Source organism: Trachemys scripta, chromosome 6 (assembly GCF_013100865.1).
Source record: "Trachemys scripta elegans isolate TJP31775 chromosome 6, CAS_Tse_1.0, whole genome shotgun sequence".
NCBI classification, from domain to species: domain Eukaryota; kingdom Metazoa; phylum Chordata; order Testudines; family Emydidae; genus Trachemys; species Trachemys scripta.
Window position 1 is genome coordinate 123086884 of NC_048303.1, and position 24618 is coordinate 123111501.

At 43.0% G+C, this 24618-nt stretch overlaps 1 protein-coding gene across 1 annotated transcript in view; it reads left to right on the forward strand.

Moving 5' to 3' along the window:
• The window catches only part of PIGG (phosphatidylinositol glycan anchor biosynthesis class G), a 121221-nt gene that overhangs the window by 54688 nt on the left and 41915 nt on the right, over positions 1-24618 (forward strand). The window contains exons 9-10 of the mRNA XM_034773803.1: positions 9188-9642; positions 13724-13915. Of these exons, the coding sequence (XP_034629694.1) occupies positions 9188-9642; positions 13724-13915 (647 nt within the window). The remainder of the gene's footprint in view (positions 1-9187; positions 9643-13723; positions 13916-24618) is intronic.

Consider the following 24618-nt stretch of genomic DNA (forward strand, 5'->3'; position numbering starts at 1 on the left):
ACCCACGAAAGCTTATGCTCCAATACATCTGTTAGTCTTAAAGGTGCCACAGGACTCTCTGTTGCTTTTTACAGATCCAGACTAACACGGCTACCTCTCTGATACTTCTCCCATCCCTGTGGTTGGTTTGCCGGAAGGTTCTTGGGAGGATTAGATTTGTATTGGTAAATGTTGGTGTATACACACAGACACACAATTTCCGCTGATGATGATCAAAATTTATAATAGGCAAAGTAAGAAAAATGCTGCTTGAGAACTTTAAATTAGAGTCCCACCTTAATGTATGTACAATGTGTTATAATGCTGGCATTAGGGGAGCAGGAGCAGTGGCACATTTAGGTAGGTTTAACTTTTCGAATCTCGGCATCTACTGTCATTGAATTTATTAAAAGAAATCAAATTCTGCCAAGCCTAGGCATATACTCAAAAGTGTGCATTTGTACTGATCTGCTCAAAGTCAGGTTAAAGGGAACTTTTTTTTTCTTGAGCCAATGAGTCACTTCACTTACAAGCACAACACAAATTCATGTAGCTTTAGGGCTGCAGAAGTTCTTCTTTTGCTGTCTCGAGTTTTATGTGTGACTGCAGATGTTTCCTTGAAAATATCCTAAAATGCATAGCAAAGAAATTAGGCAATAAAGTTAAGATGTTAATCCTATGATGACCAGAAAATTGAGTTAAGCTTCATGTGAGAGTCCTTACTCCTTGCACAAAAGCATTGTGACAAATCTGTCAACACTTAATCAGGAAACACTGGTCATGCTAGTCTGCTCCTAATCTTCCCTCGCCGATTTTCTTGATTGCTACGGACAACACCACCATTCCTACCTGTCATTCAGGCCATAACCTGGGTGACATGTTCAACTTGGGCATTTCTGTAGGTCCTCATACCCAGGAACGTCTCAATCTTGCAGATTCTTTCAGCATAATATAAGTTACAGCTTAAAATTATTGTCCAAGCTCTGTCCTCTTGTGTCTCGATTGCTGCAACATCCCTTTCTCTGGCCTTGACAAATCTTGTGCTGCTCATATCCATTCAGAATGCTGCTTCAAATATCATTTTACTAGCCTGTTGCTTTGTCCATGTCATCCCTCCACATGCTTGCTCTTTTCTATAGCATCGAACATAAGCAGTTCGTCTTCACTTTCAGGGTCCATCACAGTCAGTCCACGCCCTACCTATCATTTCTCATTCTCTATTGGGATGTCAACCCCCATCGCTGAATGGTCCATGATGCCAGCCTTCCTTGGTGGTTTTTAGAGGATGCTAATAACTTTGGAGGTGTATGTCTACACCAGTGGTGGCTTATGTATGTATAGAGGGCACAGGGGCACCACCCCACCTGTAAAAGTCCACACAAATACGTTTGTGTCACTAAATATGAATTGAGAACACAGCAACTGTTATCAATTTGTATTTAATAACAGCCTCCAGGTGTCCTCCTCCATCGCCCCCGTGGTACGTATGCAGACTGTGTGGTGAAAGTCTGACAGGAGGCGAGCCACCGGGATTTTGAATGGGGGCAATTTGAGTGTAACGTTTTACAGTGCTGTATAATCACTGCAGCCTGTGGGTTGGGCAGTGAATCCAACATCTCTGACCCCACTCAAAATCCTTCACTGTGCAATCTGTGGGGGGAGAAGAAGCTGGAGGAGAAGTTGACCAGGAGCTAAGGAATCAGGAAGAAAGGCCAAATGGGCAGAAGAGCCACCCTTCCGAGCTGGTAAATCTGTTGCTCCCAGCCTAGGGAAGAGGGAGCCCAAAGGACTTGTGGCTAATGGTGAACTTTCGGGGGGCAGGCAGGGCAGTGAGTAAGCACCGGGGTCTGGGGAGAAGGGAGGAATTAGGGTAAAGAGAGGAGGGAGACTTCAGAGGCCAGGGCCAAGCGGGGTGAGAATTGGGGTGAAGAGCTCCTAGAGAGCTGGGGCTAAGGGGAGAGTTATGGTGTGGAGAGCCCCAGGCGTTTCTACTATACCTCACTTGTGCCAAGGTTGACCAGCTGCCACTGGTCAACACTTGAGCTGGAAGTGAGCCTTCCAGCCCGGGTAGACAGGCTCTCACACTAGCCAGGCGAGCATTGTGGCTTGGGCAGCAGTTTGGGCTCTCAAACCTCCCCCGCTTCTCCCCTCCAACTGGGTCTGAGCTTGGGTAGCTAGACAAAGTCTCTGCTGGAGCCACAACGTCCACACTGCTGTTTTTAGAGTGCTAGCTGGATCCCCGCTTGCATGAGTCTGTGTCTTTTGGGAGGCTTTCTCCCTGCTGCAGTGTAGTCATACCACGAAAAACTGAAAAATAAACATTAAAATGGAATACGTCTGACGAAGTGGGTATTCACCCACGAAAGCTTATGCTCCAATACTTCTGTTAGTCTATAAGGTGCCACAGGACTCTTTGTCGCATTAAAATGGAAGTTGTTCAAAAGTTTCCAGATGTTTGACTTTCAAGTCATGCTGGAAGACTTGCATGTTTTCCCACGCGTTGTCTAAGGGCCTGGGTTAAATGGGGGAGTGGATTTCGCAGGTTGAGGTGCAGCAGTGTCTGTTGGATAGGGACGTTTTTGAGACTGTCAATCCAAGGGAAATTTTTGTATATCATGTTTTGTAAAGAAATGTTGAAGGTTTGTCTACACTGCACTTGGAGGTGTGATTGACGCATATGTACATCTACCTGAGGTGGCTTTAATGTAGCTAGCGTGAGCTCAATAGCAGTGACGCTGTGGCAGCACAAACTTCAGCACAGGCTGGCTCCCCGTGTAATAGCACCCAGGGGACTGGGTGGGCTTGCAGCAGCTTTGGTGCTATTGATATTCACGCTGCATTAAAGCTAGCTCAGGTATGTCTACACATGCTTCATTCCCATCTCCAGTTACAGATGCTTTTAATTGAAATCTATAAAGCTGGATTGCTAGAGGTGTACACGAGTAGACATGAATTACAAATAGTACTATAAAATCATTTCCTTTCTTCCTTGCATTACGGTATCACAGAGGTTCTCAAACTAGGGAGCAGGGTGCAGAGTATATTGGGGGGGCATGAGAAGCTTTTTTGGGGGGAAAATAAAGCTTACTGCCCCCATTTTATCCACAGCAATGAATAACTAGCAAAGTTGATTCCTCCACACACATCAATAGGGGTCTACTTAAATCACAGTGAAATCACACATTTTTTGTGGGTTGGTTAGGGCATAAAGAGCAAATTTCTTGGGTGAGTTCATAGTTATCTATTCCATGCCACTCTTACTTCTGTGCTGAGGGTTGTACTGCCTTCAGAGCTGGGCGCCTGGCCAGCAGCTGCCTGTCTCCACTCTGCCTTCAGAGCAGGGTGGCTGGAGGGCGGCAGCTGCTGGCTGGGCGCCCATATCTGAGGGAAGCACTGCCGCCAACAGCACAGAAGTAGGGGTGTGGCGGTACCTTACTGTTTTTAATATTTAGTGAAACTTGCATGGATTTTTTAATTGGTATATGTACTTGTGTGCCGGGAGTGAGGGGCATCCATACTACAGACACACCCAAGTGTGGGGCGTGATCAAGTAAGTTTGAGAAGCACTGCAATATCTGATCTCAGGATTCTTCAGGAACTGAGATGACGTCTCAAATACTGAGAGGGCAAGGAAGGCTGTTCTTTTCCGGTTTCAGAGTTTGATGTTGCCAGTGTTGAGCCTAGAACATGCATCTTGTTAGTTGAATAAATCCCTCTTCCAAATGTATGCTTTACAATACAAATATATACTTCAAAAATGTATTCAAGACCATCTGTTAATGGCTTCAGATCTTTTATTTTTATTTATATTTATTTATTTTAAATAAAGCATTTTAGTTCATATCTCTGAAGACAGTCTCTGAAGTACATGTCCTTCAGTGTGGCTTTTTTCCTGTGCTTGAATGTAGGAGCTGATTTCAGGTTCATGAATTTTCTGGAGACCATAATGCTCTAGGCAATGTTAACATCTGCTTCCTGGGTGCTATAAATAACTTTTGATTAGTACATCTTTTCACAATCACTTGCTCCCTCAGTGACATGTAAAGCTTTAAATAGTGCTGCAGTCCTTTATAAATCTTAGCAAATCTTCAAAATGTTAACTTATTTGTGTAGTGCCTCAATTCAAAGTTACTGGATTGTCTTGAAGTATAATACACTGGACCCTCTCTAGAATGCGGGGTTTAGGATCCATGCGCGGACCCGCATTAACGCGGGGACCGCGTTACTATGGATTCCAATGAAGGTAATTAAATTTGGGATCCATGCGCAGTCCCGCGCTATAAGCGAATTCGTGCTTTATAGAGGCGCATTCTAGCGAGGGTCCGCTGTATGTAGTTTTCCTGTTTGTAGTCATGTTTTGCTATTTCTCTGAAAAATTGGGGCCAGCCTAAGTAAGGGACATTTTGAAAGTGCCTGTTTTCTTATGCTCCAATACATCTGTTAGTCTTAAAGGTGCCACAGGACTCTCTGTTGCTTTTTACAGATCCAGACTAACACGGCTACCTCTCTGATACTTCTCCCATCCCTGTGGTTGGTTTGCCGGAAGGTTCTTGGAAGGATTAGATTTGTGTTGGTAAATGTTGGTGCAATTCAAATAAATTCTATTTCATTGAATTTTTGCCTTCTGCTTAATTTTTATTGGTTTCCCCCATATGATATTTTTTTCATCTCCTGTTTAATTACCAAAGCACCAAACTGCAGTTCATGTTAAGACCTTTTCTTTCATTCTTACTACCTTAAAAAAAAAAAAAAAAAAAAAAAAAAGTATGCATGAGATGGTGCAGTGATTTGGTAGCTTTGAAATGTGATCCCAGCATTCCTGAAAACCTTATTGGGAACAGTTGTAATCAATGCTGTTCCGTGGAAGGTAGCACAGTTGGAAATACAGATTAGCTCACTTTGTGTCCAAATGAGCAGAATCCAAGAACATGCCTTCCTGAATGTTAGACTCTTTACTAACATCCCCCAAACCTTATAATTTCTAGTCTGAAAAGTGACTGTGTAAAAATTACTTACTCATTTAGTCACTGATATTTACTTTAGTAAAAAATAACTCTCTATTGTACTATCAGCCCTCCAGAAGCTGCACAGCTTTGAGAGTGAACTGTATTTTTCTGCCCCACGTTAACAGAAATGTTAATTTCAATTGCAAGGGCCTGTGCATTCCCATTGTCTAATTATGTCCTTGTTACACTGATTAACTCAATGGTGGCAAGAGAATTGCACCGATAACTTATTTGGGCTGCAAAATTTTTACTACTCGTGGTGACGCACAAACTAGAAAGAACCCAACTTGACTTGCAGATACTAGGTTGGCTTTGCAAGCCTGCTGCTTAGAAAATCCATATTTATAAATTAAGGATTCCATATACAGTTTGCTTGATTTAATGAGGGTGTCAGACCTTTATGGTGGTGTGTACCAGCAATGACTAGAAAATTAATGGGGGCTGAAGATGCTCAAGAGTTTGAAGGATTGAGCCCTAATCGTGGTACCCCACAATGCTTTTACAAAATCCATTTCAGGGTAGTTTTTATTGTCAGCTACTGACACAGAAATCTAAATTTAGTATTCCATGAGTCAAGGCATAGCTAACCTTTAATGATGACATTCAGTAATGAGGCAGAGATTTATTTTGTACGTGCTGTCTGTGTGAGGGAGTGTGGGGTTGATCACTGAATGTGTCCCTCTCTCAGGAACAGTAGAGTTGTGTGTGTATGGGGGAACTGTCTGCGGGAGCAGAAGGAGAAAACAGGGTTATTGTTATGGAGGTCAGGAGGATATGCCCTTAGGGGAACAGGTACATTTGATAGTGATGTGTAAAGAACCCTATTTGCTGATCCTGGTGAGGTAGGTGAACTTCTGTTGTACTCAGTGCCATTAGCTTCCCATTTAACCATTCCTGCCATTTAAACAACAAAACATATACCAAAGCTTTGTTAATTCACCATATTTATTTATATATTATGTTCCTATCCTCTACCCCATTTTGACTTCTAGGTTGTAAGCCTTCGAGAACAGGAATTCTTACCTAAATCTGTACAGTGCCCAGCGCAATGGGGCTCCAGTCCTGATTGGCGTCTTAAAGCACTACCATAATGTTTATTAATAGTCAGAAAAGCCACAACAATGCAATCAGGATTAATATCAGTCCTGATTAATCTCTTTTTCTTACTGTTTCCTAGACCTTGAGAGTGCATGAGACGTGCTGATGTGCAGGGGGATTGTTTGGTTACTAGTGTAATTCTGCTGAAGTAATTGGCGCTGCAACAGGAGTATTTTGTCACACTAAGCTGCTGCACTGAAACTGTATTCACATGGGCATAGAAATGGAGCAAGTTTGGAGAAACACCAGAAACTTTCCCATTAATTTGATTGTTCCCATAAAGTTGTTTCATGATTCCGCAGTGACTTTCATAAATTGGAAGCAACTGAAATGTAGCTTACTGTTGTGTCAAGGGCACCTGGGTTGGTGCTGATAACCATAAGGTACGAGACATAAATACATATATATATATATATATATTTCTGTAAAAGGAGTGTTAAATCTATAAAAGAAGACACACAAATTGTCTGATAGGAGGGTGAAGGGATCTGAGATTCCTGTAGCTTCTGGGGGCACGGGTTGGCGACATTGGTCCCTTAAATACAGAACTGAATGCATTGGCGTTGCTGTGACTTACATCTCCTGTGGTCTAATGACATGCTTACGCACAATTTGGTCTCAAAGCATTTTCACTCTTTGGGTCTCTCTGCTGAGACTGTTAAACAAGAGGTTAGTGCTAATGCTGGTGGTTGCTGTGACATAACCTAGTCTGTTAACTGGAATGAGTAAGTATTGTACATAATCCACCAAACAGGCTTCAGATGATAGTAAGTTTAGATCACTGACTTGGGATGTATTTCAGCTGGAAAATCTCATTCAGTTGAAATTTGAATTCTGTATCATCATCTGTAATTTTAATTTGTAAATGCAGAAGTTTTGGTGTAATGTGCTCCCTTACCCCCCAACCATACACACACGCGGTCCATGCTGTTAGTATGAATTAATAATGTCTAATACGTACTTCAGGTACATCACCTGCCCTGTTCACTCCGCTCATGAACTCCAGGCGGTGAATAACAAAGACTACATTTAGACTTTGCACAGCTTGGTTCCCACAAATCAAAACTCCAGATTAGTCTTAATTAGATGCTGAGGCTAAACTTGTTTATTACCTGCTACCTCATTAGATATAGGTTTAATTTTTGGGTGAAAATTCATAACTTGTTAGCAAATCTTACAAAGTAAGCCAACATTTTGGAGTCTGTATTGGAAAACATGGAGATAGTCAACATTATGAGAGTTAAAAATCTGATATACATGGTCTACTTCTGAAGTCAGTACTTAATGGCACATAAACAATAACTATGTCCAATAGTTACCACACAGCAGTATCTGAGATAATGAAGATACTTTGTGAGTACAGGAAAAAATTGTGATCTCTCACATACAGTACTAATGTTTAATTGTTGGCAAATGTTTTTCTGATAGAGATTAAACCCTGCAGTGGTTACTAGGACAAGCTATTTAAGGTGAAATCACTGACCATGCAAAACCAAACGTGCTGAGCACAAACTAGTTTTCTTGTAAGCATCTCAGGGTTGAACTGTGTGTCCTCCATGTAATCAGAACTGTCAAATTAACTGTTGGAGGTGCTTGTTCCTGGGCGAACACTTTTTAAATTTAATAACAGCTGCTTAGAGTAGAAAAACTTGATTGCTTAGCTAGGCTGACATGTAACTCTCTTCACAGGGTGCCCAGTTTTCCACACACCACAGCCAGTGCTTTTAGCAAGGTACTCTATGCAACAAAATATTACGTCCTGGGCCACTGCAGCTAGTCACCATCTTTAGATACAATGACTTGACCATTATGTTAATTTTCAACCATGTCAAATAGCACAGTAAACTGTAGTGTGTGCTTTCCATACATACTGCCTTTCTCTTACCCTCACAGCTGTGGCCTGTTGCTTAGGAAATTAAATCCATTCTGAAGTGAGCTACACCAGTGGTCTTCAGACTTCATGATTTTACATGTTTAATAGAATATCACTTTACTTTCCTTGGTTGTCTGTTGTAAGGGAGAGAGGTCTAAAAAAGAACTAAAGCTTAGAAATCATAGTGCAGTATACACAGTTTTGGGGAAAGTACATTTGACTAGTCTGTATAAAGTTCCTGGATATTCAGTGCTTTTTTAAAGTCCGCTCACAAGGTCAAGTGTAGGAGCACATAGCTAAGAAAATGAATCTACAGAATATACATTCAGAGAACTTTGTTTTTAAATATAAATAATTTACCATGTTTGGGATTTGGCTTTAAAATGGTCTCTGTACTGAAAAGTATCAATAGTTCTTATTCACAGTGTATTTTCATTTTAAGTAATACACTAAAGAAACAATAAAGGATTGTTCGGGCAGCACTTCTCCCAAAGTGCTCATTGGCATGCTTCGCGAGTATATAGCCCTCTCTTCCCAGCCGTGGGCATTGAGGATGGTTCCGTGTAGCTGCAGTGAGCAGAAAATTGAAATAATGAAGAAATCAGGCCAAGAGTATTATTGTAGCCACATAGAACACGTGAAATACATATTTAAACACCCACTATTTAACAGACTCTTTATCATGAAATAAATACACACTCCCGTTTGCAAGGTAACAATAGGCGGTAAGATGTCTGAAATAGCTGCTGGTAATTTGAGATGATTTTTTCACTTTATCAAGCCAAGAATGGCTAGAGCACTAGAGCAGTGCTTGTTAGTGGTATCTCGACTCAGTTTTTGATTGCTGCAAGAGTTCTATTTTTAGATCTATTGATGTGCAACAAGAAAGGGCTGCTCCACGCCTTCTGTCACAAGATTGTAGAGAACCTGAAGCTGAAGTGTGCATTGGTGATTATTCAGAGAGACGTTCGTTACCTTGAGGAGATATAAAATGATTTAAAATAGTACAATTAAATGTGTTATGATGCTTACTCAGTGGATTACACTAAAATTAACCTTATTTAAGAGTAAAAAGTGCAGAAAATGCCATTGAGAAAAATTACATAATTTGTCTTTTTTGCTTAGGATTTGTTGTCACTGAACAAGTCGCTGTAAGCACATTTTAAACACACACTGAAGTAATGATATGTTTTCCAGATTATTTCACCAATGACACATTTTCTGTTCACAGAACCCAGCTGTCTCCAATTCCAGCTGGTCAGAACTAGATGTACTCATGTTGGCAGGAACGGTTGGCCATGCTGTGAGCCTGGGAGCAAGCAGCTTCGTTGAAGAGGAGCACCAAACCTGGTATTTTCTTATCAGTACTCTTTGCCTGGCACTGTGCCAGGAAATTTGTAGACACTACTTTCTTGTGAAAGAATGTGATCTTCAGCTTAGTACTGCTGCGAAGCAAAATTTTGAAGATATTGAGGAAACCGCCCAGTGCAGGAATGTTGATATACCATCGTGTGACTCAAAATTGGGCAAAGTCACCTCTTCAGGTGAATTTCTAAAAGGCTCAGAAAAGTGGATGGGTTTAGCAAGTCCATGGATCATCCTTATTTGCTGTCGGTTACTTCGTTCATTAAATCAGACGGGAGTTCAGTGGGCTCATCGACCCGACTTCGGACATTGGTTGACAAGGTGGGTATCTGAGTTGGATGATCGTTACTACATTAAAATGTCATGTCTGTCTTTGTGTTGAGCTAAGGGGATAATGATTTAATATTCTGTTGGAGTAGTTGTCCTGTGTAATGTATTTACCACCACTAGGCTACTGTCCTTAGCAGTAATCAAAATTTATAATCTAATCCTTGAAACATGTTTTTTTATCAGTGATTTAATGTTCTTCAATAACTAAGTCAACAGTGGCTGGCATAGTATATAGAGACTCGTGTAGTAGAATTAATGTATATTAAAGCAGAACATTCAATGCGTAATTCCTAACTTTACTAAGTTAGTAAAGTGGTACATGTAGGTACCAATGACATAGGGAAGTATAAGAGAGAGGTCCATTGGAAGCCAAATTTAGGCTGCTAGGTAAGAGATTGAAGTCCAGAACCTCCATGGTAGCATTCTCTGAGATGCTCCAAGTTCCACATGCAGGGCCAGGCAGAACTGCAGAGTCTCAATGCGTGGATGAGACGATGGTGTAGGGAGGAGGGGTTTAGATTTATTAGGAACTGGGGAAACTTTTGGGAAAGGGGGAGCCTATACAGGAAGGATGGGCTCCACCTAAACCAAAATGGAACCAGATTGCTGGCACTTAACATTAAAAAGGTCGTAGAGCATTTTTTAAACTAAGGGCTGGGGGAAAGCCGACAGGTGTGGAGGAGCACGTGGTTTGGACATCCCTTAGGGGAGGATCTATTAATAGAGAATCCCTAGGTCCTAGTGAGGATGAGAGGATGGAAAATGGTAAAATAATAGGAAATAAGCAGTGAGAGGCAAAAAGGCATCCTTTAAAAAGTGGAAGTTAAATCCTGGTGAGGAAAAGAGAAAGGAGCATAAACACTGGCAAATAAAGCATAAAAATACAATTAGGAAGGCCAAAAAAGAATTTGAGGAACAGTTAGCCAAAGACTCAAAAAGTAATAGTAACTGTTTTTTTAAGTACATCAGAAGCAGGAAGCTGCTAAACAACCAATGGGGCCACTGGACGATTGAGGTGCTAAAGGAGCACTCAAAGACGACAAAGCCATAGCGGAGAAACTGAATGAATTCTTTGCGTAGGTCTTCACAGCTGAGGATGAGGGAGATTCCCAAACCTGAGCCATTCTTTTTAGGTGACAGATCTGAAGAACTGTCCCAGATTGAGGTATCATTAGAGGAGGTTTGGGAACAAATTGATAAATTAAACCTCAATAAGTCACCAGGACCAGATGGTATTCACCCAAGAGTTCTGAAGGAACTCAAATGTGAAATTGCAGAACTACTAACTGTGGTATGTAACCTATCATTTATATCAGCTTCTGTACCAGATGACTGGAGGATAGTTAATGTGATGCCAATCTTTAAAAAGGGCTCGAGAGGTGATCCCGGCAATAACAGGCCTGTAATCCTGACTTCAGTACCGGGCAAACTGGTTGAAACTATAATAGAGAACAATATTGTCAGATATATAGATGAACATAATTTGTTGAGGAAGAGTCAACATGGTTTTAGTAAAGTGAAATCATGCCTCACCAATCTACTAGAATTGTTTGAGGGGTCAACAAGCATGTGGACCAAGGGGATCCAGTGGATATAGCATACTTAGATTTTCAGAAAGCATTTGACAAGGTCCCTCACCAAAGGCTCTTTCGCAAAGTAAGCTGCCACGGGATAAGAGGGAAGATGATCTCATGGACTGGTAACTGATTAAAAGATAGGAAACAAAGGGTAGGTATAAATGGTCGGTTCTTAGAATGGAGAGAGGTAAATAGTGGTTGGTGTTCCTCAGGGGTCTGTTCTGGGACCAGTCCTATTCAACATATTCATAAATGATCTGGAGAAAGGGATAAAAAGTGAGGTGGCAAATTTTGCAGATGATACAAAATTACTAAAGATAGTTAAGACCCAGGCAGACTGCGATGAGCTACAAAAGGGTCTCTCAAAACTGGGTAACTGGGCTACAAAATGGCAGATGAAATTTAATGTTGATAAATTCAAAGTAATGCACATTGGAAAGCATAATCCCAACTATACATATAAAATGATGGGGTCGAAATTAGTTGTTACCACTCAAGAAAGAGATCTTGGAATCATTGTGGATAGTTCGCTGAAAACATCCACTCAGTGTGCAGCAGCAGTCAAAAAAGTGAACAGAATGCTGGGAATAATTAAGAAAGGGATAGATAATAGGACAGAAATATCATGTTGCCTCTATATAAATCCATGGTAGGCCCACATCTTGAATACTGTGTGCAGATGTGGTCACCCCTCTCAAAAAAGATATATTGGAATTGGAAAAGGTTCAGAAAAGGGCAACAAAAATGATTAGTGGTATGGAACAGCTTCCGTATGAGGAGAGATTACTAAGACTGGGACTTTTCATCTTGGAAAAGAGATGGCTAAGGGGAGATATGATTGAGGTCTTTAAAATCATGACTGGTGTAGAGAAAGTAGATAAGGAAGTGTTTACTACTTCTCATAACACAAGAACTAGGGGTCACCAAATGAAATTAATAGACAGCAGGTTTAAAACAAATAAAAGGAATTATTTCTTCAAACAACACATAGTCAACCTGTGGAACTCCTTGCCAGAGAATGTTGTGAAGGCCAAGCCCATAACAGGATTCAAAAAAAGAACTAGATAAATTCATGGAGGATAGGTCCGTCAATGGCTATTAGCCAGGAGGGGCAGGAATGGGTGTCCCTAGCCTCTGGAATGAGCGACAGGGGATGGATCACTTGATGATTGCCTGTTTTGTTCATTCCCTCTGGGGCACCTGGCATTGGTCACTGTCGGTAGACAGGATACTGGGCTAGATGGACCTTTGGTCTGACCCAATAGGGCCATTTTTATGTTCTTATAATGGAGAATAACGGTGCTTGGAGTGATTTCTGATTGGTCACATGGGCTATGGGTGTGGGGGGAAGGGGAGAGAATTTTTCTTAAATCTAACACAATAGGGCATTACATTAGAAATTTGAGGTCATTTATTGGTAATGACTTTAGGTAATGACTGGCCTGTGCAATCAAAGTCATGGCATTTGGAACAAATAAAAAAATATTAACATACATTAACATATGGAGATAGACATTCAGCTGCTGGTTTCCTGCTTGGCTTTTGGGTTCAGTTGCAGATGTCGAGTTTCCTATTTAAAAAAAAAAAAGCCTAGATCCCAGTACTGGAAACTTCATATCTCCCCATTTACTATCAGGGTAGCTGAGGTCAGATGAAGTACTCTATCTAATGTGATTTAGGTTTTTCTATAGTGTCTGTGTGCCAGCACTCCCTATGTTTCAGTATTTGGCAATGGGCAGGGTATTCAGTGTATAGCACTTGCCTATGGAATGCACTCCACCTGCTGGTCTAAAAGAGAACTTCTGTGCACCTTTAGGGCATGATGCAAGGCCCACGTCTGTCTTGTTTTCTATTTATTGTATTACCATAACACTAGGATTCATAGTCATGGACCAGGACCCCCTTTGTACTAATAGGTTTGTTTTGTTTTGGTGATTGTTCTTATTTTGCTATCGGAGGAAAACGTGTGTTCTACAGTGTTTGTGTGTCCTTAGACGTGATGGCTAGGGAACATTTTATACACTTTATACATCTAAAATTAAATAAAATGGATATATATGCTGAGTTATCGTTTAAAGAGATGCTTGTGAAGTACTGTAACAATCCTTGTTGCCTTATATTAGTTGGAGAAACTAGAATGCTGTAGTAGAAGTGATAGTGAATTTTCCACATGTATATAATGTATATAACTATAAAATTTTGGTTTTAAATCATTAGAATTTTTTATTATATCATATGAAACTTTGTTTTATCCAGTTAAAACAGACCAGCTAACATATGGTGAGACATGATTACTTTTAAACATGCATGCTTGAATAGAAAACCTCATTAAGAAAATAGTTTTTCTAAAGATACTAAAATATTTGACCACATCTCTGAGAGAGCTAGTAACAGATGTCAGTGCAGTGATTAATTTGGAAATTCAGTACAGTAGCTGGAGCGATGTTAAATGTATTTTAGCAGTAATTATAGATTTTTTTTTTTTTCTTTTACAGTTCTGAACATAAAGCTGTACTGTCCCTTCTGGCAGCTATCTCCTTAGTTATGATCTTTATTCTGGTTCAGAGGAGATGCTCCCTGGTTTCGAAAATAGCGATGGCACTTGGGCTCTTGGGAGTCTACAGTTACCGGGCAGCCATTGGAAATGTTGTATTTCCATGGCAACAAGACAGCAAAGATATCTCAAAGTAAGTTCATCAGCAGATATGTAAATCAACTTCTAGAACAGTCGTAACACCTTGGATACTGAAAAATAGCACAGTTATCTCTGTTAGAATCAGGCTGTTATGAGCGAAGGGACGGTTCTTTTAAGGATGTGCACTAACAAGTTTCGTGTTATGTCTTTAGATAATTTTTGAGTACAATAAAGTGGTATGTTACTGTACTGTATCTCAAATTGGAAACCTGTCAAAGGCTGACACACACACTGACTACCTTGAGGCATAGCTTATTGATCTAGCCAGTTACCATTTTTTTCTATTTCCATTATTGAATCTGTCTTATAAAGATTACTACCTTTGCTGTTTTATTTACTATTGTGTTTTTAGTACAGAACAATGCCAAACTGACTTATTTATAACAATGAAATGGTTTACTATTCGACTACAAGGCTAAAAATGCATTTAGGAAACGGTTTCCCTGTGCCTTTCTGTTTCTTACAGCTGAGAGTTGTATAACCTATCCTTTCAAGCTGTAATAGATGTCTGCTTTTGGGGTCTAAAGCTTGCAGCATTATACAGACTGAGAACTTTCGAAGCTAAGAGTTTTGAGTCTCCTTTCCCACCACGACTGTCAGCAGGTGATATGTTGTTTACCATGTGAGAGGAAACAACCCAATGATGCTTCTAATTCATGAGGGCTTTTTTTCTCATACTCAGCATTAGCTGCTTTTGGAGGGCATGAGAGCATCTTTGATTCTTTTATAGCCTGTCTGATATTTTTCACTTTTTGTTGTGATATAGCTGCATCTGCAGCTCCAATATGCTCTAAAGGGAGCATCAGAATGATGGGAAATCCCCAGGATGCATTCCTGTAGTCGTCTGGGGGAAATTCTAGAAAGATGATTGGCTTGTGGCTAGAATAAATTGTGCAGAGATCACTAAGAATTTGACCTGAGTCTGGGTAGCTTGGGTTCAGGATTTGGGATCAGAGGCCACACCCTCTGTAAGAAGTAGAGATTGGGAATTACCTTGGAAAGCATCCTAGGAAAACATTTTCAGACGAACGAAGGCCAAATTTACCAGTGGTACATATATTTATTTTATATGCAGTAGAGATATTTGAAGAGAACTTCACTTCCTTAATTAGTATTAAGGTATTTGATCTTCTGCATACAAAAATCTCCATTGGCTTTTACTTGGACTACAGAATCTGGCTACGTGCTTGAATGTGTGTGTCTGGAAATTCATCTGATTGCTAAATATGATTTTTAGTGTTATGTTTGACTACAATTCCTTAGGGTAGAATGCGATTCCTTCAGTGAGAGGAAAAATCCTGCAGTGTGGAACAGAATGTTAACTGCATCAGCTGAGCTGCAAATTAAAAGAATAGTTACAGTAATAAGTTCTTAAATTTACAAAGTGCCCAAAGCTTTCACTGACAGCTGATTTACTCTGTAGTCAGCATCTTAATTGCAATTAGAATGGACTAAGAAAATACAGGGCTTTTATACTCTCTCAGCTTAATTTTAAATGTGAATATGGTGATTTGCTTAAACTGCTCTGTCAGACTTTTCATTTATAGCTTTGATTATGCAGTGGCTTAAAAGTTCTTTGGATTAATAAAACCAAACTTCACGATCAGTTACAGCGGTGGCTGACTGAGTCTCACGTTTAAGAGTGAGACTCGCATGTTAACATTAAATGACTCTTTAGAGGTAGAAATGGCACAAGGCTTTTTAAATTGGAGAATTTTAGTGCTTTTTGAAAATGAGAGCAGGTACACTACAAGCTTCGGTGCACAACTCTGCCAATACACTTCAACCTTGTCTTTACGCCATCCTTAGCATTATGTATCAGGGCTTCCCTGTTACTTGCTTTGACAGGACAGCTACTTTAAAACTGTCTACTACCTTTACCTTTTAAGATAAAAAGACTGCCATAGAGACTGAAGTGCAGAATACATACAGTATGGGCTGCAGTAATATAGATCTTTCTACCTTGCCTTGCAAATGTGCCTGAACTCTGATTCAGTCTGGTAGAAATATCTGGAAAGGCAACATAGTCCAATACTGGACTGCAGATCAGGAAATCTGGGTGTTTTATTTGTAATTCATTATGTGATCTTCGCGAGTTATGCTTTTCCTCATTTTGTAACTTGACCATAATGTGAGAAATATATGTTGTGTATTAGGTTACATATAAAAGCTACATTAAAAGGTTGCAAAGTCAAGCACCTAAACTTCATGTAACTTCATGATCACTTACTATTTTTACATCAGGACTCCCTGCGTCATTCAGTGCACAAAATGAATGGTGGTCACTGAACGGGGTAGTTGTTGAATATTTCTCTTTACTTGTGCCTTCTTTACTGCACACCATCCAAACCCTGAATTCCATACAGAATTATTTCCTCATGGGATTTTCTCAGGAGCTCCTCACCATAGCTGCTGAGTGCTACACAGACATTAATGAATTGATTCAGAGGATCCCTTGTGAGATGATGATATTCCCATTTTACAGATGAGGAACTAAGATGCACAGAGATTAAAGCCAATATTGAAAATTGGGCCCTAGTGGATGCTCTTGACAGAGATGTTACTTTTTATAGCACATACATTAATAGCACAGCTTCCATTGACTTCAGTTGCACTTGAGTGCCCAGTGTGTCTGCAAATGAAGCCCCAAGTTTCTCAAGCTGAGCACTAAGAAAGTGAGAAACAGAGTGGCCACTTGTGAAAAGTTTGATTTGTGACTTGCCCAGCATCAGTTAGGAGCTTGGTGGCAGAGGCATGAATAGAACTCAGATCTTCAGGGTGTCAATGTATTTCCCGAATCATGAGGTCATCCTTTCAGTTCCTGCAGTCCCCTACATTACAGGCAGTCCTCGACTTTACGATGTTCGAGTTACGACGAACGGCACTTATGACACTTCTACATTGACACCCTGATTCAACTTATGACTATAGGTTTTGAGTTTACGACGCTCGGTCCAACATGGAGTAGATTGCAGTTCCGACTTACGTTACAATGTAAGGAACCAATTGTGTCATAAGTCTGAGGACTGCCTGTATTTACCTCACACTTCCCAGTTTCTGCAACAAATGACACAGGTCCCTCCAGACAAAAGCCTCATCCACTATACAACCTTTGAATTTATGCTAAATGAAGCAGAGGTTCTGTGAGAAAAGTGTGCGATCATGCAATTACAGACTGTATTGTGTACATGCACAAGGAGGATGAATTAGGATTGCACAGGAATCCTTAATTCTGGCATTTCCTAAAGTTTAAGTGCTTGACTTTGCAATCCTAATATTATTTGAACATAGCTTTTTGTGTGTAATTTCCTCATTTTTAAAAAGCAAACTTAAAAAAAAAAATCTGCTATTTGGAACCATATTAAGCCCACATGTGGTTTGTCAACAGGGTAGGAACCTTTAGATCTGCAGCCCAGACCTCTGCTATTTGAGGTAATGGGATAATTGGTAGAAAGCATAGGCTCTTAAACTCTCTATTGGCCAGTCACTAAAGAGAGACACATTTTGCCAGTGAGTTTCAGACAGTGGCTGAAAACAGAAGAATGTTGACTCAGGACTCTTGGCTTCAATCCATGGTCTGGAAAGGAATGTCCTCAAGTGGTTTCAGACCCTTCTGCCTCCTGTCCCCTGGCATGTCACTGTGTCCTTGCTGCATGTCATCCATCTGCATTCCAGTCAGGTGGATTCTTCCTTCTCCAATTTAGTCTGGGCACCACCAAGGGGGAGCACTGAAGGTATAGGAGAGACTGTCCCTGCCCTGTTCTAGTACCCAGCACTAAAGCATCCCCCAGCAACTGCTCCTCCTGGATGCTGTTTCTCTCTTTCAGCCCCTTGAACTTGATCTGTGGGATTGAGCATGCTCAGTACAAATGGAATCTTTGGAGAAATTTGCTGCCAAACTTTCTCTGTTGAACATGGACAAACGACAGTTGTCAGAAATTTAACATTCAGACAAGTTGGAATACATTTTTCACAAGGACGACAAAAGGCATCCCTCTGATCCAAGTACCACCACCTTGCTGAATTTCAAAGCTGCTTCAAAGTATGGAAATGCTAGAGCTTCTCAATGAAATGTTAGGAGAATGTTTTCACATTGGAAAAAAATATTTCCCTAACCTAATCCTTGAAAATCCTTAGCTGAGCTGTTTGCTGCGTCTCTCTCTCTCTCTCTGTCTCTCTCTCAAAAAAATTAGCCAAAGGCAGAGACTAGCATGGAAATTTGGCAGAGTTGTAAACCACTGAAATTAAGTGTTAGGCAACCTTAGTTAAAGCCATTGCTGCCAGTTTTGCCTATAATAGAAATATTTTTGGAAGCTTTTTAAGAAATCCCACAATTAATCCTTGCTTACATGAAGAAAAATAGAATTCATATCTAGATTCTGACGTGCACTACTTAGAACATATTTGACACTGGAGGCAGTAATGGTCTGATCTCACTTCTTATGTGATCAGTGGAAGAAAAATAGCTCTATTAAAAACAGCAGCAACAAAATCTTGCACTTTCTGCCTCTGCACTTCTCAAATATCCCACTGGACAGCAGAGGTGGCCCCAATGTGTCCAGGCATGGATCAGAGGCAGTCTCCTCTATGCATGACTGCAAAGTGCAGGTGCCTCATTTGATGACAGTTATTACAAGAGGAAGAAGAATAAACAGCCCAGTAGCTTTCTCCTGCCCTTGGACTCTCTGCGGGAAAGAATCTCTGGTCTGAAATTTCCCTCTCTCCCCCTCCACTGAAGATAAAACTAGTTTGTTTCCAGTTGTGGCTGCTGCTCAAGGTGGATGAGGAAAAAGGTAATTAAAATATGCACACTCTTCCATGGCTTGTGCTAAGATAGTCTTTACATTAAAAACCATTGAAGAATAATTTGGACCTTCTCTTTCCCTCTAATTGCCTATTTAAAAAGATAAAATGTGGACAGTGGAAAAAATAATTTAAAAAATAGTAGTGTGAAGAAAGTAAGACGATGTTCCATCATCTTAATGTATGTGGTTGTTTGGGAGAATTTCAAGTTTGAAACTTCATTGGCCAAATAAGTCAGAGCTTTTATCTAAGATGTTAATTAAGGGAAACACCTGGTTGCTGTTCTCTAAAGATTTTTTTTTTCTTGTAACTTGTCTCAATATATTTAAATGACTCCTGTGAGGATAATTAGCGAAATAACTTGATACAGTAAAAGCTGTTTTATCCTGCATGTTTGGGGAATGGGGGTTGCCGGTAAGTGAAAAATGCCGGTTAACTAAGAGGGAGGGAGTTTGGGTGAGGGAGAGGGCTTGTGGCAGGAGGTTAGGGTGCGGGAGGGAGTTTGGGGTGCTGGATCTGGGGGGTGCTTACCTCAGGCAGCTCCCAGCAAGCGGCAACCTGTCCCTGCTGCTCCTAGGTAGAGGCGTGGTTAGGTGGCTCTGTGCGCTGCCTCCACTCGTAGGCGCCACCCCCTCTGCTCCTATTGGCCATGGTTCCTAGCCCATGGGAGCTGCGGAGCCAGCACTTGGGGCGGGGACAGGGCGCAGAGCTGCCTGCTGCACCTCTGCCTAGGAGCAGCCGGGATTGGTTGCTGCTTGCAGGGAGCCGCCCAAGGTAAGCGCCCCCCAGATCCAGCACCCGGAGCCCCCTCTTGTGCCCTAACCCCCTGCCTTGAGCCCCCTCCCGTGCCCCAAGCTCCCTCACAGAGCCTGCTGTCTGCACCTTGTCCCATATCTCCAGCCCCACGCCCCCTCCCACACCCAAACTCCCTCCCTCTTAATTAACCGGCATTTTTCACTCACTGGCAACCCCCATTTCCCTGACATGCTGGAGAAAAAAGCTTTTACTGTACTGTCAAGCCATGGGTGAACTAGTCAATGTCAGCACGATGTGAGACTGGAGCGCTTTTAAAGAGGATTAAGCTTTCTGGAAAGTAATTTGGGATAGATTCTGCTGGATCCGGTTTTTGCTGAACAGGGTTGCCACACCTCTGATTCTTTCCTTTCATGAGGCATCATGAATGAAATAAGGTTCTCTGTCCAGAAACAATATGGAGTTTGCAGGATGCCTTTTCCCCCATCCTGTACATTTTACTGTGGAAAGGGAGCCAGTTGGCCTTAGTAATCTGTGACAAACTTGACACATTATCTACCTTTTGGGCCATATTTTTTAATTTGAAGATTTTAAATATAATTTCCAAAGACATCCTAGCCTTATTTTTAATTTACAGTTATGAAAGGTGTTTTTAATACTGGACACGGTGTTTTCAGATGTTTGGAAGTACCTGGGTAAATTCATGATTTGTGCTAAAATTGCCTCATTGTCCTGCCTATTGCTTGATTTGACTCGGTTAATGTGATATCGTCATCTTGAATGTTTGCTCTTAAGGTGGTGCTTCTGTGATGCCGAGTTACATATGCTCCTTGATCTAGTTCCACACAGTACTTTGTATTAGGCCTTGTCTACACTACGAGAGTAGTTCGATTTTACTTAAATCGAATATTTGGAATCGATATTGCAAAGTCGAACGTGTGTGTCCACACTAAGGACAGTAATTCGACTTTGTGAGTCCACACTAACGGGGAAAGCGTCGACATTGGAAGCGGTGCACTGAGGGCAGCTATCCCACAGTTCCCGGAGTCCCCGCCGCCCATTGGAATTCTGGGTGGAGCCGCAAATGCCTTCTGGGTAAAAAAAAAAGGGGCCAGGGTGCTTTTGGGTAACTGTCGTCATCCGTCCATCACTCCCGCCCTCCCTCCCTCCCTGAAAGCGCCGGCGGGAAATCATTTCGCGCACTTTTCAAGTCATTGACAGCGCGGACGCCACAGCACTGTGAGCATGGAGCCCACTGCAACCATCGCTGCAGTTGTGGCCGCTCTCAACGCCTCGCAGCTTATCATACAGGTTGCCCTGAGGCAGATGCAGAAAAGTCAGGCGAGGAGGCTACGTCAACGCGGTGATGACCTGAAGTCTGAGAGTAGCACAGACCTCTCAGAAAGCAGGGGACCCAGCGCCGAGGACATCACGGTGGCAATGGGTCATGTTGATGCTGTGAAACGGCGATTCTGGGCACGGGAAACAAGCACTGAGTGGTGGGACCGCATAGTGCTGCAGGTCTGGGATGAATCACAGTGGCTGCGAAACTTCCGCATGCGGAAGGGAACTTTCCTTGAACTTTGTGAGTTGCTGTCCCCTGCCCTGAAGCGCAATGACACCCGGATGCGACCAGCCCTGACTGTCCAGAAGCGAGTGGCCATAGCCCTCTGGAAGCTTGCAACGCCTGACAGCTACCGGTCAGTCGCGAGCCAGTTTGGGGTGGGCAAATCTACCGTGGGGGTTGTTGTGATGCAAGTAGCCAAGGCAATCGTTGATGTACTGCTGCCAAAGGTAGTGACCCTGGGAAACTTGGAGGCGATCATAGATGGCTTCGCAGCGATGGGATTCCCAAACTGCGGTGGGGCCATAGATGGAACTCACATCCCTATCCTGGCACCGGGCCACCAGGCCAGCCAGTACATTAACAGAAAGGGCTACTTTTCCATGGTGCTGCAAGCACTGGTGGACCACAGGGGACGTTTTACCAACATCAATGTCGGATGGCCGGGCAAGGTTCATGACGCTCGTGTTTTCAGGAACTCTGGTCTGTTTAGACGGCTGCAGCAAGGTATTTACTTCCCGGACCACAAAATAACTGTTGGGGATGTGGAGATGCCTATAGTCATCCTCGGGGACCCAGCCTACCCGCTAATGCCCTGGCTCATGAAGCCCTATACAGGTGCCCTGGACACTGAAAAAGAACTCTTCAACTACCGGCTGAGCAAGTGCAGAATGGTGGTGGAGTGTGCTTTTGGACGTCTCAAGGGGAGATGGAGAAGCTTGCTGACTCGCTGTGATCTCAGCGAAACCAATATCCCCATTGTTATAGCAGCTTGCTGTGTGCTCCACAATCTCTGTGAGAGCAAGGGGGAGACCTTTATGGCGGGGTGGGAGGTTGAGGAAATTAGCCTGGCTGCTGATTACTCACAGCCAGACAGCCGGGCGATTAGAAGAGACCAGCGGGAAGCGCTGTGCATCCGGGAGGCTTTGAAAGCAAAGTTCCTGAGTGAGCAGGGTAACCTGTGACTTTCTAATTTTGTGTACAGAGAAGCCTTCACCCCACTTCCAACACACGTTTCAAAATAAAAATAGTTCTACTTTGTTAAAGCACACCGTTTTCTTTAATACTGTTTTCGCGGGAATTTTTTAAAACTGGGACGCAGACTGTGGTGCGGAGCGGGTGTAGTGTAGTCGCGCGAATGCAGCTTCTAAACTCAAGGACTGACAGGCTCCGCTGCGGTGGGATGGTTCTTTCAACGGAGCCTGTCACCCCTCCTGATACGGACTGTGTGTATGGGGGGTCTATGTGAGTTTGTGGCAGGGGTGGGACGGTTACAGATCCCCTGCTGTGTGGCTCTGTGATCCTGCCTAAGGACCGCCGCTTAAGATCTCTAACTGCCCTCCCCTGACACAAAGTCACAGAGCAACCCACCCCCCACCACATAACATGAAAAGAACCTCCCAGACTAACCAGGGTAAGTAGTCACTGCATCACTGCACTATGTATGTGCCCTGCTGCTGTGCCTGCCCCCTACTATGTACCCTGCCAAAGGTGACTGTCCTGTCCAATTACCAACCCCCTTTCCCCCCCCTCCTCCAAAAGAACATGATGGAAACAGTAGTTAACAGAAACATATTTTTTATTATCAACTACACATGGGACTGGGAAGTGAAACTTGGACGGGGGCTTGTGTCAGGCGGGAAGGAAAGAACTTGTCAAACTTTGGGGAATGAGAGCCTTCTGCTGCTCGAGCTCTCTGCAGGGGTGGAGTGAGAGTTAGCAGGGACTCTGCCGCCTCTCCTTCTGTGCACTTTGGGTGAAGGGAGTATGGGACTTGGTGGCGGGGGAGGGCGGTTAGAGATGGACTGCAGCGGGGCTCTGTCCTCCTGCCTCCGTTCCTGCAGAACATCCACAAGGCGCCGGAGCGTGTCCGTTTGCTCCCTCAGTAGTCCAAGCAGGGTTTGAGTCGCCTGCTGGTCTTCCTGACGCCACCTCTCCTCCCGATCCATGTTGGCTTGGTGCATTTGGGACAAGTTCTCCCGCCACTGGGTCTGCTGTGCTGCCTGGGCTCGGGAGCAGGCTATAAGCTCTGAGAACATGTCCTCCCGTGTCCTCTTCTTCTTATGCCTAATCCTCCCTAGCCTCTGGGAGTGTGATGACAGGCTAGGTTGTGAGACAGTCGCAGATGGGGCTGTGGGAATGGGAAAAAGGGAGTGAATTCCTCAGAAAGATAAATGTAGTTGTGAACAAAGAACATAGTCTTTCTCTGTGAACAGGACCATGCACAGCACCTATCACATGCGCACTCAGCACAAGGTCGAATTCTCGGCCTTCGCATTCAGTGTCTGGGGTTTTGCAGAGCACTTTTGAGAACCCTGTCAGGACAACGGAATTGCTCTTGCACGCAGACATGGTAAGCCGTAGATTCGTGGCAGCTTAAAACTTTAATATTAGCAATGGCCTCATTTCACATTGAAATCAATGTCGGTCCCTGCTGCCAGCAATCCGGCAAGCAGGAAGTCTGCTCCTGTCCCACACCCTCGCGGCTGTCCCCGGGAACGATCCCTTTCGGCTGACCCTCTCCCGCCTCCACCGCGTGGCTGCAAACCAGCGGTTACAGTTCTGTAAAGGAACGGTAAAGCAGTCCCAACACTAACATTCCCCTACCTCATTCAAAGCAGGTCATCATGAGCGACATCACCCTCATGAGGATCTCTGAGAGCGACAGACAGAGAATGCTCCGGGAAAGCCTTCAAAGACCAGGGCCGTATGCCGCCATGCTGTGCCAAGCAATGATTCCAGAGTACTTGCTAGTCTCGTGGCGCGGCAACGTGTCCTACTACGGAGGACCCAATAAGGCCGCTCTCCCCAAGAACCTAATGCAGCGGATTTCAAATTACCTGCAGGAGAGCTTCCTTGAGATGTCCCAGGAGGATTTCTGCTCCATCCCCGGACATATAGACCGCATCTTACTGTAGCTGCAGTAGCAGGGACTAAACAGTAGAGCGGCTTGGGCAGGACAATCATGCAAAACCGGACATTGCTAGATTTTTTTCAAATAGTTGCACTGCCCATGACTGAACCGTTAAGTTAATCAAACTAATCATGAGAAACCCATTTTTTAAATTGTTAATAATCATGTTCTGTTACAAATAAATGTTTAGATGTTTACAACACTTACTGGATGATCCTTCACCAGATTCTGTGTCTGGGGTAACGGCTGGGGAGGGTTGGTAGGGGATCTCTGTAAGGGTGATGAAGAGATCCTGGCTGTCGGGGAAATCAGCGTTGTGAGCGCTGTCGACTGCCTCGTCCTCCTCATCTCCTTCCTCATCTTCCCCGTCCGCTAACATGTCCGAGGATCCGGCCATGGACACTATCCCATCCTCAGAGTCCACAGTCAGTGGTGGGGTAGTGGTGGCGGCCGCACCGAGGATGGAATGCAGTGCCTCGTAGAAACGGGATGTCTGGGGATGGGATCCGGAGCGTCCGTTTGCCTCTTTGGTCTTCTGGTAGCCTTGCCTCAGCTCCTTGATTTTCACGCGGCACTGCGTTACATCCCGGCTGTATCCTCTCTCTGCCATGTCTTTAGAGATCTTCTCATAGATCTTTGCATTCCGTCTTTTGGATCGCAG